Consider the following 14,762-nt stretch of genomic DNA (forward strand, 5'->3'; position numbering starts at 1 on the left):
ACAGCCTCTCAGCTGTTTATCAAGTTAGGTCAGCCTGCCACGCCACAAGCTGATTGCCATTAGACTAGCCTGATATCTGGCCATTCAATTGGACTTGCTCGACTCTCGGCTTGTGTAGAATGATCTGTTGATCGCTATCACATGGAGGAGCGGTACATGCAGAACAGGGTCCCAACTAGCATGCAATCAGTAGGCCAGTTGATTGCATCTGGGAGACAGTCTGGATTGAAATGATATGCGCGGAGTTTTTTTTCTTGTATTATTCACGCAAATTTCTACGATGTAGATAAAAGATTGCTGCCAAAGACTAATCCAACCTGCAAGTTCTTTGACGCTTATTCTTGTACAATCTCTGCTTTTGCTATTCTTCATGCGATATTGAAAGAGCAAGGTATTCACTGCGGCCATCAGCTTCCACCACAATTGAAAAGCTATAAGCATGCAGGCTGCACGTTATGCTTCTTGTTGATGTTTTCCCCAACTAGTCTAGGTTAGGTGACAATTTGACTACCTCTTTGCCTGCATAATGGTTAGCTTGTGCACATCCACCAACCATATTCCTAGCCGCATTCCAGCATGTCCATAGTATTCAGAACATCAAATTGCTGAACCACTCAAAGTCACGTACAATATGCCATATACTCGTGCATGTACATGGTGTTCCAGTCCTCAGCAAGCCAAACTAGCATATCGTCCAAATGGTACAAGAAGCGGTCGATGATGTCGCCAGCGGCATACGAAAGATTGATTTCAACCACCCCTACACACCATATGATGTGCAGCAACAGTTCATGAAAGCTGTCTACGATATTCTGGAACAAGGCGACGGCCAAATAGGCATTTTGGAAAGCCCGACGGGCACAGTGAGTTGCCAGATCAAAGAATTATTGTGTTTCCTGACAGCTTTCAGGGCAAATCGCTCTCTCTCATTTGCGCAGCTCTGACATGGCTTCGCCACCACAAGAAGTCCATTTTTGAAGCCTCGGTAGAAGATACAGCCAGGGCGTTCAAAGATGAGCCCGATTGGATCATTGAGCAAATGCTGAAGAGGAAGCGAGAACAGGTAGTTCAGCAGTGGGAAGAGCGCGAGGCAAGGCTCAAGCGTATACGGACTAAGGAGAGATCACTGGAAGCACGTGGCAGCAAGAGGAGACGTGTTGATGACTCGAACTCAAAGCACAACCCGTCAAATGACAAAGACGATACTGAATGGCTTCTCATTGATCGGGAGGATCCGGGTATGCAGCAAGATGGCGAGGCTCAAAGCTTTAGCAAGGAAACGAGGACACTGATGGAGAAGCTGGGCATGGGGCAACTCAAGCAGGATGGCGACGAAGAAGATCGCATAGAAGAGCCTCTGAAGGTTCGTGTCCCTCTGTGAAGATGAGTCAGTCCGCTAACAGATTGCAGATCTACTATACATCCCGAACTCATTCGCAGCTTACCCAGTTCATAAACGAGCTGCGAAGGCCAAAGTTCCCGCCATCTGTGCCAGAAGACCTACTTTCGGGCGAGAACCAGTCCGAAGGCGAGACTATCAAGCATATACCATTATCTTCACGTCAGCGTCTGTGCATCAACCCATCAGTCTCAAGACTTGGCAGTCTTGCTGCAATTAACGATAGATGCAAAGATTTGCAACAATCCAAATCTGATAGCAAATGCCACTTTGTGCCAAATGCAAATAACATCAGCCAGACGCATCAATTCCGTGACAGTGCTCTAGCATCGTTGCCCGACATTGAGGACCTTTTTGATCTTGGCAAGAAGTTGGCAGTATGTCCCTATTATGCTTCCAGAACCGCACTTCCCGAGGCTGAGATCATCACCTTGCCTTATCCCTTGCTGCTCCAACAGACAGCAAGAGAGGCGCTTGGAATCGATCTGAAGGGCAGCGTCGTTATCGTTGACGAAGCGCACAACATCATGGATGCGGTCGCCAATGTTTATGCCTCCGAAATCAGCCTCAGTGACTTGAAGCGTGGCAGGCAGATGCTGGGAGGGTACGTTAAAAGATTTGGCAAAAAGCTCAAGGGCGAGAATAGGGTCATGGTTGCCCAGGTGGCAAGAGTTATTGATGGTTTGAGCGAGTGGTTAACCGGAGCGTCACAATTAAAGGTCAGTACCTGTGTCTGGAACTAAGCGTCGTGAGAAACTAACCCCCGAGTCACTGCAGAATGACCACGGTATTGTTGACCCGAATGCCCTGTTACAGACAAAAGCCATCGATCAGATCAATTTATATAAGTTGATCCAATACATTCAAGAATCGAAACTGGCTTACAAAATCGAGGGGTACGCTGCGCATGTTGAGGAGCAAACTGCACAGACCGCCGGCGTTGTGTCATCAACGCCCGTCCTGCACGACCTCGTGTCTTTCCTTGTGTCGCTCACGAACCTCGGCTCGGAAGGGCGGATTTTCTTTCAGAAGGATATGAGTTCCCCACGGCCCGATATAAAGCTTTCCTACCTTCTGCTGTCTCCAACGCATGCCTTCTCGTCCGTCGCTTCTAGTGCGCGAGCTGTCATTCTAGCTGGAGGCACGATGTCTCCATTTGAGGATTACACTGCGCATCTCTTTCCAGACCTTCCGCTAGATAAAATCACGACACTAAGCTGTGGGCATGTTATTCCCGCCTCGAATCTCTGCGTTTGGACTCTGGCTGCTCCTCGACCGGGACCTTTGGATTTTGAGTTCAGTTTTCAAAAACGTAGCGACAAGACCATGGTTCGAGAGTTAGGGATTGCAATTCTCAACATGTGCAGTGTTGTACCAGACGGCATGGTCGTGTTCTTTCCCAGCTACGGGTATCTAGATGAGGTCGTCGCCACATGGAGCGAAATGTCGTCTACTACTGGGTCCGTCAAGCAAGAGTCTATCTGGGCAAGGCTGCAAGCCAAGAAAGCACTCTTCAGAGAGTCCAAAGGTGGCTCAAGTGACGAGGTCCTCGCAAAGTACAGCGAAGCCATCCTAGGTGATCCGTCGAAGCCCAACTCCAATGGCAATGGCACAGGTGCCCTGCTCCTTAGTGTCATCGGTGGGAAAATGAGCGAAGGCATCAATTTCTCCGATCGTCTCGGCCGCTGCGTCATCATCGTGGGTCTCCCTTATCCCAATATCAATTCACCAGACTGGAAAGCGAGGATTGAGTATATCGAATCCACGACCATAAACCGTCTATTGGCAGGTGACCCCGCTCGGAATAAGACAGAAGCGGCCGCGACTGCGAAGCAAACATCGAGAGATTTCTATGAGAGCGCGTGCATGCGCGCGGTTAATCAGAGCATTGGCCGTGCTATCAGACACAAGGGTGACTATGCGGCCATCGTGCTTGTGGATCGCAGGTTTGGGACGGAGAGGATCAGGCGAAAGCTTCCCGGTTGGATACAGGGTGGCATGGTGGATGGTAGCGAGAAGGGTGGCCTAGGGCAATTGATGGGAAAGCTCGGGAGCTTTTTCAGAAGCAAGAAGAGTTAGGGATTATGATACGTCACGGATTTCTCCGTGGTCGTTGCTCCTATGGTCAGAATTTATATGTTCGTGGATTCAGGACTGCCACTTCTCACTGCCATGACAAAATTACTGGTTCTTCCAATATGAGGGTGGACCGAACTTGTCTATAATCACTGCCTGTGGAAAACAACTTATATACATCAAAGTCAACTCCCCTTTGCCATATGCGCCATATCTCATGAGCCCCAGCGTTAAAGAGAACACCGTGGTCAACTGCCGAGTGTACTTAGCCAGAGCGACAGAAGAGAAGATGCCCACATCACTTAGCCTGCCGTTCCTCGCCTCTTCGATCAAACTCGCCGCTTCCGGCGCCCAGATCCACCTCGTGTTTCCCAACGTACCGACACACCAGCTCTGTAGGTACATCAAAGTATCTCTGCCCATGTGGTTCGCAAGCTTAGCTCCGTGATGTATTAGCCGAAACAAGACCTCACCACGTCGTTGGAATATCGCAGCTTTGAGTGCCGACGAAACTTGACCGTCCACCACGAAACGTTCGCTCTCGCCGGCACCGTGCGCCACGAGCAGATTAATGTAGGGGACTGGATCATCGACCAGCAAAGCATCAGACAATTGACTGGCGCCAGGTTGGCAGCCGGAGCGGAGGAGGTAGGGTAACGTCGTGGTCAGGATATGCGGTTGGGAATTGGCAGCAGCCACAGCGATGGAGATCAAGGATTAGCCGCCGATGTGGACCTTAGTCTGCAAAGTATTAGCCATGATGCAGTCTGCCCGGATGAGGTCGGAGGTGTGGGTGGGGTGAATCGCCCGGACGGGGTCGAGATGGTTCTCCTCGAGGGCGCGACGGGCGACTTCTCTGAGCTCGGACTCGGGCAAGGGCTGGCCGGGCGGGTTGAATTGTTCCCACTGTCGGAAGAGATACAGTGCGTTATGGAAAAATCCGAATTTCATGGCGCGATAGGTGAGGTGCGGGAGATAGGACCCGGCATTCACATCAGCGCCCTCCTCTGTCGAGTTGAAGATCGGGATGTGTAACTCTAGGTCTGCGTTCATGTGCGCCAGGATCGTGTCGATGACCATATTGATCCCATCGCATTGCCGCACGTCGCACGCATAAGTCAACCCATTTACAATAGCCAAGGGCAGTGCAATAGCGTCAATAGCTACCCTTATCCTATAAACCTGTATCAGCATTTCGAGGATATCGGCGCTATTGCGCGCGATAGCGCACTCCATATGGTCCTCGCTCACAGGATGCCCGGCATCCAAAAGAAGCCGGACAACATCGATTAGCCCCTTGTTTGTGGCGATCAGCAATGCGTCGACTAAACTTACATATGCTGGCCATGCAGCCCTGTATACGCTTTGGATGTCGACTCTATGGCCCTTCTTCAGTAGATACTGGATCACCCGCATGTCGCTGCCTGTGTAGACGTCATAGAGTGGGTATATGTTGTTCTGCAGCCTGCCTTAGTGGTCGTTGAGTGAAGTAGGAAACAACAAGGTGAATACGTTGATTATGGGCTTGATCACTTTTAACGAGGCTCGTGAGCGGTGGGCTCGGTTGATAATGGGGGTTTCTTGACATTCAAATGGAATACTAATGTTGGGAAGCGCGTTATCACGGTGGCGTCGGACGTCCAGTCTCGCGATGTCTTCCAAAGACAGTGGTTTTCGAAGTGATCCGCACGTCTTAGATAGCCTCCAAACATCATGTGGGTTTGCTAACAATTGCAACATGATATACAAGACCTCATTGGGAAGTTGTGAAAGTCCGGACATTTTAGGCGTTCAAGCAAAGCTAACGAAAGTTTACTAAATTCGCATTGAGCATTGCACTGAAAAGTATTCGGGATGCATATTTCGCTTGGCGTGGGGATTGAATTTTAGACCTATTTATACTCAATACTCTGTCCTGATATTCAACAATGTTTTTGTTGGCTTTCTCCTGCCATATCTCTTTCTGGTCTTATCGACACGACTGGCAGGTCTCGTTGTTTCGTAATACATTGCCTTTGTCTGAAGGGTCAAACTAACCAAATATTCTGTCGTTCAAGAAGTCCACACAGGAGATTTCATATCAAAGGCACCGTCCTGATTGTGACTCTCAATGCAGCAAAGAACGCGGCAATTCGGTGGCATCCCTACCATGACCTAGCGGGTAAATTCGACAGGCTTATTAAGGATAACAAATAGAGAAAGCTAAAATAGGTGTGGCTGTTTAATGTATTCAACTTTTATTAGAGCTTAGCATATGTGTGATACAATTGTCCACACCTTCGCAATCATTTCTATGGCTAGTGCGAAGCGAAGTGAATATCTTCCGTAGCAATCCGCATTATACCAGGGATTCGGATAACTCAAGGTCGTCGGAAATACAATGACAGAAACACAATGCTTTCTAAAGCGCCATTCAGCCACGATGCTATCGTCCGCCGCCTCAGCGTAGCTGTTCTGGCATCCCATAACTCGCAAAGCCAAAATTTCTGAAGTAACAGGCGGAGATGACTTGGGGCATGGTCGCATTAATCGTTGCAAGATATTGTAGAGCTATGATTTAAAATACGTCTTGCATCCAATTTTCTCTTACAATTGTTGCAATCAGGCCTAAGAGCGCTTCTTCGGATCAAAGAAAATCACTTGTATAGTAATGTCATCTCTCACGTATCTTGAAAACGGGGAATCGACCAGCAAGTTTGCCGCAACCATTTCCTGGAAATTACCACCGAGCGCATTTCTCGCAAGATGCACCGCGGCGTTCTCGTCTTGCAAAGTGCTACGCTCCCGGCTGAATAGGAAGCCCGGCTCACCCTGGCGGTGCTTTGCCATCTGGAATCTTTCGTGTTGTGGTTGGGGGGTGACAGATGTACCGAACTGCTGGTTGTTCAGCTTGCCGTTAACGTCGCGAGAATCAAGCCAACAAGAAACTAGGTTCACAGCTTGTTCGTTTGAGACGCGGTCCCAAAAACCGTCGCTTGCCATGATGAGAAACGAAGAGCGCTCCTTATCAAGTTTCGTTGTCGTAACCACCGGCTCGGCGGTAAGGTATGGTGGCGTCGTGACCGCGTACTTTTCCGGCGCCAACGGTTTGAAACCATCGTACTTATTCTTGATCTCCTCCTGCGTCTCAGCGTCCCACTTCCATCGACCGTCTCCAAAAGCCCGTGAGACCATGATTCCTAGGATACGGCCATCCTTAGCGATATCGCCTTCGCCCGGATGTTCGGCATTGATCCTCGCTATCTCGACCTCATTACTTCCGGTCTGGTCGATTGAGAGAGCCGTCGCGGTCCAGTTGCCACCGGCGTCTTGTGACCCAAGGACAGCTCGAGAGTCGCCTACACAAGCAACCCTAAGCGTCCAAGTCCGCGGATCCAGAAAAGAAAGAAGGGCGCACGAGCCGGCGTAGGCCGGTGTGAGTTTTCCCATGCGCTCATGATAAGGCGCAGCATTACTGAGCGCGGCTTTTGCGGCACCTTTGACAATGTCGTCATCCAGAGCTACGAATGCTTCTTTGATAGTTCTCTCCACGGTTTCATCCGTGCTGTGATGAGGCAAGTGACTAAGAGCGTCCCCAACAACGGGAAACAGTACTTTCGTCAGGAGTGCTGCCGTTTGCGAGCCTACGTGGCCGTCATATACCGCCCAAGCAGACCAGGGCTGCTCCAACAGCCCCTCAGACGATTCAAGCTGCCCGCGGACACAGTAGTCCTCGCAAGGACTGTTTGACGCAATTTTAGTCAGGTGACAAGCCGCGACTGGACCTGACTTGTCGGTATAGATGCGGGCTTGTGAGCTGAGACGTCTCGTGATTGTATCGCTCAATGTTTCCGGGGCGAGTTCTGCAGCATGATCTGCAATAGGTCCCCCTGCAATCCTCTGCCTCGAGAGTAAGAGGACGCTACCAGCGACACCCGAGCCAAATGCGACCGTGCAGTAGAGCCAAATTAGATGTGATCTGTTAGTGGGTGCGTGGTTGTTTGCGGAGCCGCTATAGCACCTCCTGGTCCTTGCTATAAGCGACGCGTGAGTCCTTGGCATGGTAGTCAGTCGTGCGCGATGGGGGCAGCAGGAAGTGGAGCCATGTACCAAGCGCGACTGGATTGTTTTTGCGCTCGTCGAGAGCTGCAATATCTCTCTAACCTTAGCCATTTCAATAAGTGGATATGGGCTGTCAAGGAAGCGTTGAAACTTGGTAAATGTTATAGAACGTGGTGCACAAAGTGTTCAGTGTTTCATAAGGCTTAGAGGCGCTTATGTAGATACAATAGATTCCACGGAGACGAAGTCCCATTCAAAAATTCGAATAACAATCAACTAGAACAATAGACCATTCGATACTTGGGACGATTGTCTGATCTGACACGGGTTTTATGGTCCAAAAGTTTTGTGATTGAGTTTCCGATTCCAGTAACTTGGAACTTTGGAGAGCGCTAAATTTGGTGGATCAGCTTATGGACAAGGTCCCCGCAGAGCCCTGGACTCCTAGCTTGGTTATCTAACAGCATAGCCTCCATCCAAGGCTTATGTTGCAAAAGCAATGATTACAACCTCGTCCATGCGGAGTATGCTTTGAGGCAGAAGGCAGCCATGTCTAAGACTCGAAATGTCTCGGCTTTTTCTAGACACAAAAACGATACATCAATTGAAATCTGAGGCACGAGAGTTGAGCTGTTCAAAACGATCGGATGAAGTCAATATCCGGGGGCTTCATGTTGACAGAAAAGTCATCCCTGGCATTTACGATCATTTGTCAAGGTCCACGAAAACCCAGCTGATTAACCTAAGTGGATGATGCTGGAATTCGCGTCCGTCAGCTCCGTTACAACTTGCTTCATAGAGTGGGGTTCAGTTTTTTAGTGCCGCTACGCTAAGGTGTCATCGAGGCACCAACATCGAATCGCTATACAACAGACCCATCTCTTCAAGCCTTTCAAAACGATCTTCTTCGAAATTCATTAAACATGCCATGCATCATACAATAAATGATTATTCGACATCTAGCATTGGCTTCTTAAAGGTAAATACTTGTTTGGGGAATCATAAACTCTACCTCTGAAGCTCTTTGACTGATTTCGCCACCTCGGCCTTTGTAGCTGCATCCAAATGTCAACTGTTTCCGATTTCCTCTCAATTGGCCCGAGGGACAGAGGAAACTTACGCTGTCATAGGAGTAGAGTAGTCTAGGGAAAAATTCCACATTTTGTGACATTATTGTTCAATGAACGCTTCAGGGATTGGCTCGCTTCTTGCCGGCTAATTCCTCCTCTTCTCTTGGAAGGTATTTCAAGCCCAGACTCTGCCAGATTTGCTGCATGCGCGCTATGGGCGCTGTCGGTCAATGACGAGTCGCAGGATGTGAAGGGGGTGATTGGCCCAAAGATCATGTCAAAATTCCAGAGCGCGGCGGTGTCTCTCAGATATCCAACGCACAACGTCGACCTTCAGGCCTTGAATGTCGCTAACATGATACGACTCGAGGGCTTTTGATATGTTGCTAAGTATATTGGGCGCGCTAAAGCCGGGATCAGGTTGGCATAGTACCGAGTCGCGACGCCACTGGTCATCCTATAGTGTGAAAATTTACTCGTCCAAACTGCCCAAGATATAAGAGATACGAATACATATATGTAGAGCTATAACATTCGAATAAAGTTTATCAGTAAATGTCAGAAACCACACTTCCCAATTGAACCTGGCATTGAAGGTGCCTACCATGACCGCCCTAACCCTAATCCCTGTTCTGCTCTGTGGTAAGCTCCCAGCTCTCGTATAAGCTTGCGTCGAAATGTTGAAGCTCGAGTACAGAGTACAAAGGTCCGAATCACCTAGTCTTCACTTTAATGTCTGTTCCCCGATAGCCACATTACAAAAAAAAATCTACACTTCCCCCACCGAAGCCCGTGAAGCTGCCGCCACTCTCCTCTCTCCACCCAGCATCGAGAAGCCCAGAGCCGTGGTTATGGGAGGTAGCTTTGCACCGAGTTCGAGGCTATCTAGGAGAGTGTTCAAGGCGCCAACTCGGTTCCTTGGATCAGACCTCTGGGTACCAGGGCCACGGTTGCTGGCAGGTCCACCACCAGGCGAAGAGATTGCGAGACGAGTTAGAAGGGCGTTGGATGACTATTAGAGGTTGCGAGGGCGAGGTTCGGTGGATGTGAAGCGGTCCGGAGGAATTAGACTACTTGGGTGGTAAATAAGCATATTGATTGCTCTACTACCACCCAAATTTCCATCCCTGGAAAGTACGCAACACTCTTTCAGCCACCCCGCGTCCCCCAAGAGCTACCCACATTGAAGCCGTTAGCCCAGCATTATCGTAGGCTTCGATTTTGGCTCCTCTTTTGAGGAAAGGGTATATAGCTTGACCATGCAGGTAGGTGACACAAGAATTGGCGCACAGTTGAGAGGTTATAGTGGCCAGTGCGCCAATTCTTGTGTCACCCACCTGCCATGGTCCTCGCGTGCTGCCCACATTAGAGCCATTAGTCTACCATTGTCGTAGGCTTCGATTTTGGCTCCTCTTTTAAGGAAAAGTTCTGTAACTTGACTATGGCCCTTGCGTGTTGCCCACATTAAACCCGTTAGTCCAGCATTGTCGTAGGCTTCGATTTTGGCTCCTCCTTTGAAGAAAGAGTATATGGCTTGACCATGGCCCTCGCGTGCTGCCCATATTAGAGCCGTTAGTCCAGCATGATCGCAGGCTTCGATTTCGGCTCCTCTTTCAAGGAAAAGTTCTACAACTTGACAATGGCCCTTGCGTGCTGCCCATATTAGAGCCGTTAGTCCAGCATGATCGCAGGCTTCGATTTTGGCTCCTCTTTCAAGGAAAAGTTCTACAACTTGACAATGGCCCTTGCGTGCTGCCCATATTAGAGCCGTTAGTCCAGCATGATCGCAGGCTTCGATTTTGGCTCCTCTTTCAAGGAAAAGTTCTACAACTTGACAATGGCCCTTGCGTGCTGCCCACATTAGAGCCGTTAGTCCAGCATTGTCGTAAACTTCGATTTTGGCTCCTCTTTCAAGGAAAAGTTTTACAACTTGACAATGGCCCTTGCGTGCTGCCCACCTTAGAGCCGTTAGTCCAGCATTGTCGTAGGCTTCGATTTTGGCTCCTCTTTCAAGAAAAAAGTATATAACTTGACCACGGCCCTTGCGTGCTGCCCATATTAGAGCCGTTAGTCCAGCATGATCGCAGGCTTCGATTTTGGCTCCTCTTTCAAGAAAAAGTTCTATAGCTTGACCATGGCCCTCGCGTACTGCCCATATTAGAGCCGTTAGTCCAGCATGATCGCAGGCTTCGATTTTGGCTCCTCTTTCAAGGAAACGTTCTATAGCTTGACCATGGCCCTCGCGTGCTGCCCATATTAGAGCCGTTAGTCCAGCATGATCGCAGGCTTCGATTTTGGCTCCTCTTTCAAGGAAAAGTTCTACAACTTGACCATGGCCCTTGCGTGCTGCCCACATTAGAGCCGTTAGTCCAGCATTGTCGTAGGCTTCGATTTTGGCTCCTCTTTCAAGGAAAAGTTCTACAACTTGACTATGGCCCTCGCGTGCTGCCCACATCAGTGATGTCGAACCATCAATGTCTGCTATGTCGACATTGGCACTTTCATTAAGCAGTTGCTTAACAATGACGTGGTAGCCACGCTTAGCAGCCCAAATCAATGACGACGAGCGATACGTGAGATTGCTGGACTGGGTTCCACCGGAGGAGACTGATGGAGGTATCTGACCATCTAGAGCTTTTGTGGTACTAAGAGTAAGCTTTGGAGGCGATCTCTCTTCAACCTCGATATGTTCACAAAATGCCTGACAAAGAAATTCTAGGATGTTGGATGCTATGTTTACCGAGTCAATAAGGTATTCAATTAGCGATCTTGACATGACGAGTTGTTGTCCTCTTTCCCGTAGTAAATCTGTTATCAGGCTGCTTGTGTGAGCTGAGTGAACTCTACTTTTCAGCAATTGCGCGGGTAGAGTATCCAGATTTGATAATAACCGTTGAAATGTGTGGCACGCGTGGTCTGGCACCTCAAGCTTTTGGCAGAAAAGCATGTACGCAACGGCTTCGCGGATGGTCTCCTTAATATCCTTGCTGTAGTCCGCCGTGAAACTTCCGTGGCCTTTCCCACCAGCACACATGCCAAGGAGAGCAAAAATATTGTCACGTTCGTCAGAGGCTTCTGCGTTACCAAAGCGTTGTAGCAAGTCATACAGGTCTTGCCCTGAACCCCAGGGCGAACTTTCTCGTCGCTTTATCGGCATCATGTCCAAGACTGCCTGGACGTGTGAGTCGACTTGAACGCCAAGAAGACGAGGGCTAGCAAGGAAGAACCGAGAAGGAATCGAGTCTGCGCCGCAATACACCACAGCAGAGCGGGCATTAGCGACCTCTTGTAAGACCCATACCCTTCGGAACCAGACTCGCGCGAGAAGATCGTCCAAGCCCTGACGCAATCTAGTATGAAAATCAAAATAGCTCTCTGCTAGAGCTGACTGTGTCTCGAGCCATGCTTCCTCCCATCGCTGATCTTGAGGACGCCAGAATACACTTAGGGATTTTCTCTGCAGCTCGATGAGCGAGGTCATTAGAACATGCGTATTATCTGATGAGCGGCCAAGATGGAACAAGACACTGGTGGCCTTATTGTATATATCTCCCATTTGCTTGACTTGGTGATTTCGTTCATCGTTACTGCTCTGGTTGATGCAAATGGCGTCAATCCAGAGATATCGATCCTCGTCTGCATATCTGAGATCGCGCATAGTATACCACAGGTTGTGTGTGACGGCGAGTTGTGCTCCGTTTACAAGAACTACATTTGGCTTGAGCTCCGACCCCCATGCGTAAGAAAGGGCTTCATAAGGAATGCGCTCCTCATCATCCAACGTTGCGTGGATAATATCGACCTCAATATCTGATCCTGTGCCAGCTAGGAGCCTGACAATGCGGAAGGTCAGCTCGTCGAGATTAATTGATTCATATTCGTAAACATTGTCAGTCATGGTCTTTGATTTGCCCCAGAACGTCGGGGTTCAGGAATTTGTTCCGATGCCGTTTGTTGGTAGATATATTGGAATCGTCTAACTCAGAGAATGTGACAACGTTTGCCAGGCCTAAACTGAATGATGTTGATGGATATTGCGAAAGAATCTGAGAGAAGCGTTGGGGTTTGGCTAGGAGGTAGCCTTTAAGGTTGGTTGATGGACGCCGATCGCCAGCTGTGCTACCCTCGCACTGGCTGGAATGAAAGCACAGCCTCATTAGGCATATTTGAGTGCTGCAACGTCCGCTCGTCTCCAAGATCATACTTGCCTGTCGGGGCCAATTGCTACATCAAAAAGCCTAACCTAGACTATTAGAGTGATCAGAGTGCTGCACCAGGCAATCAAAGAAGCAACACGCTTTTTCTGGGTTGTTCTAACGCAAATTGCTGATGCGAAGTCGCACTTCGTTCTTTTGGCGAGATATTCAAGAAAGCAGACCAATTGCACACGCAAATGTCCCAACCACACCTCACCCGGAACTGTTATGACAGCCATCGCGTTCTGGTGTAAGCTTCGTTGTCTGACTTTCGAGCTGACTAGTCAAACCCCACCGAAAGCATGATGAGACAAATCCGGACAATAATCAAGAGAATTGACATTTATGGATTTTGATGTATTCATGTATTGAGTCGAGCTGGGCTGCCAGCTGATCTATCGAATGCCCAGATACGCTTTTGTTGGTCGCTCATTTCTAATGCAGCCTTCTTCTGTGTGAAGTGGCCGTCCTGTATGCCTTCCGCAGCGGGCTTCAGCCCAGTAGCTGCAAGCTCTATTACACCACGCCCAGTTTACTTTCAGATATCTTGTCTGTGGCCATAAGTCATCTATTTCAGGCAAGCGACAATGCCAGCAATAGCGGCGAGAGTGCCCTCGGGGTCCTTGACGCGAACGGTCTCAAGGCCAAGCTCCTTAGCAGGGTAGTCGTTACCACCGGGGAAGATGGCATCGCCAATGAACATGATCTTCTCGAGGGGAATACCGCTGGCGGCGCTGAGCTTCTTCAGACCGTAACCCTTGTCAACACCCTTCTGAGTGATGTCAATGGAGGTGGCGCCGCCCATGTTGATGGAAAGGTCGGGGAGTCTCTTCTTCAGGTCGGCCTGGATGACCTTGCGCTTGGCAAAGTCGGGGTCCCAGACGTGCTTCTCCTTGGGAGGAGCCTGCTGGCCGAGAGCAGAGAAGGTGATCTGGCTGCCACGGTCCTCGACGAGCTCACCCCAGGTCTGCTCGGGCTTAAAGCCAGTAGCCTGAAGGGAGTCTTCGAAAGCCTTGACGATGTTCTTTCGCTGCTCCTCACTGAAGAGCTCGGCGTAGACGACTTGCCACTTTCCGTCCCTGTATGTGTAGAGCTTGGTGCCAGTGGTGGGCATCAACCAGAGCTTCTCGAGGTTGGCGCGCGGGGGCAGGCGGCTCGCGACCTGCTTCTCGAACTGGGGCCAGTCACCACCAGAGATGACGGAGACGTGGGCGACGTCGAGGAGATCGGCAAGAGCCTCACCCATGGAGTCAAGCAGGGGCTGCTTGCTCTCGGCAAGGGTGCCGTCAAGATCGAAAGCGACGAGGGCGACAGGCATTGTTGCGGGGTATTATTGCGTGAATGGAGATGAAGTGAAAAGGGGGGGTATCAATTGAGTTCGTAATATCGTCGATTAATCGAGGTTCTGTGGCAGACTCGTCAATGAGCCGGGGAAAGATTCTCAAAGACTGAACACTAAATATGCGGTGAGGACACAATTTGTTGTGTTGTTCCACAGCCCCAAAAGCCAATAACTCAAGTCACTGGAGCTTTCAACGGCCAAGGCCAAATCAATAGTGTCCTTGTTCACTGAACGAACGAACGAACGACCGAACGTGGGGTTCCTTTTCAGAAGGGTCTAGGCGGGGTGAATTGAGGCTGAAGCGGGGTATTTCTTCTTGAACAGCGGCCGGTTTCAGGACATTGCTGCCACACTATATTATCGTTTGTGGCTTGCTTTTCTTATGAGATCTCATTGCTGGGCAAAGGAGAAAGGACCTGTGTGGATTGGAACTCGAGAGCCTTGAGCAGTAATCCACCCAGCTGTGACTTCGGATTGCGTCGCCCACGGAACTGAGTTTGATACCCCTGAGTTGAATTGACTTTTGGGTCCACGGAACTGAGCTCGAGGCTTCTTCCGTCCCAGGTGCTCATGAAGATCTGAATGCCAAGCCTGTCGCCAACTGAGTGTGCTACGCTCTCTCCGTCCCATTCGGTCCT

At 49.7% G+C, this 14,762-nt stretch overlaps 6 protein-coding genes across 6 annotated transcripts; 1 reads left to right on the forward strand and 5 right to left on the reverse strand.

Moving 5' to 3' along the window:
• The first annotated feature begins 498 nt into the window (after positions 1–498).
• On the forward strand, positions 499–3,841 carry BKA67DRAFT_588810 (helicase C-terminal domain-containing protein). Its single transcript, XM_046104391.1, has 4 exons — positions 499–863; positions 911–1,363; positions 1,411–2,118; positions 2,177–3,841. Exons 1-4 carry the CDS (start codon positions 699–701, stop codon positions 3,476–3,478), a joined length of 2,628 nt encoding a protein of 875 aa, XP_045950815.1. The 5' UTR covers positions 499–698; the 3' UTR covers positions 3,479–3,841.
• A 53-nt stretch (positions 3,842–3,894) lies between these two features.
• Positions 3,895–5,257, reverse strand: BKA67DRAFT_652015 (uncharacterized protein; the record flags this gene model as incomplete). The annotated part of the gene is made up of 3 exons (XM_046106095.1): positions 3,895–4,771; positions 4,811–4,899; positions 5,077–5,257. The coding sequence occupies 3 exons, from the start codon at positions 5,255–5,257 to the stop codon at positions 4,193–4,195; spliced, it is 849 nt and encodes a 282-aa protein (XP_045950816.1). The 3' UTR covers positions 3,895–4,192.
• Positions 5,258–5,748: 491 nt separating this feature from the next.
• On the reverse strand, positions 5,749–7,886 carry BKA67DRAFT_588812 (phosphatase 2C-like domain-containing protein). The gene has a single exon (XM_046104392.1). It carries the CDS (start codon positions 7,625–7,627, stop codon positions 6,083–6,085), a length of 1,545 nt encoding a protein of 514 aa, XP_045950817.1. The 5' UTR covers positions 7,628–7,886; the 3' UTR covers positions 5,749–6,082.
• Positions 7,887–9,886: 2,000 nt separating this feature from the next.
• BKA67DRAFT_528943 (ankyrin repeat-containing domain protein) lies at positions 9,887–11,362 on the reverse strand (the record flags this gene model as incomplete). Its single annotated transcript, XM_046098994.1, has 1 exon — positions 9,887–11,362. The coding sequence occupies one exon, from the start codon at positions 11,360–11,362 to the stop codon at positions 9,887–9,889; it is 1,476 nt and encodes a 491-aa protein (XP_045950818.1).
• Positions 11,363–11,429: 67 nt separating this feature from the next.
• On the reverse strand, positions 11,430–12,484 carry BKA67DRAFT_596351 (heterokaryon incompatibility protein-domain-containing protein; the record flags this gene model as incomplete). The annotated part of the gene is made up of 2 exons (XM_046105291.1): positions 11,430–11,502; positions 11,538–12,484. The coding sequence occupies 2 exons, from the start codon at positions 12,482–12,484 to the stop codon at positions 11,430–11,432; spliced, it is 1,020 nt and encodes a 339-aa protein (XP_045950819.1).
• An 866-nt stretch (positions 12,485–13,350) lies between these two features.
• Positions 13,351–14,100, reverse strand: BKA67DRAFT_665498 (HAD-like domain-containing protein; the record flags this gene model as incomplete). The annotated part of the gene is made up of 1 exon (XM_046108562.1): positions 13,351–14,100. One exon carries the CDS (start codon positions 14,098–14,100, stop codon positions 13,351–13,353), a length of 750 nt encoding a protein of 249 aa, XP_045950820.1.
• Positions 14,101–14,762: the final 662 nt, after the last annotated feature.

Source organism: Truncatella angustata, assembly GCF_020726525.1.
Source record: "Truncatella angustata strain MPI-SDFR-AT-0073 chromosome Unknown BKA67scaffold_15, whole genome shotgun sequence".
NCBI classification, from domain to species: domain Eukaryota; kingdom Fungi; phylum Ascomycota; class Sordariomycetes; order Amphisphaeriales; family Sporocadaceae; genus Truncatella; species Truncatella angustata.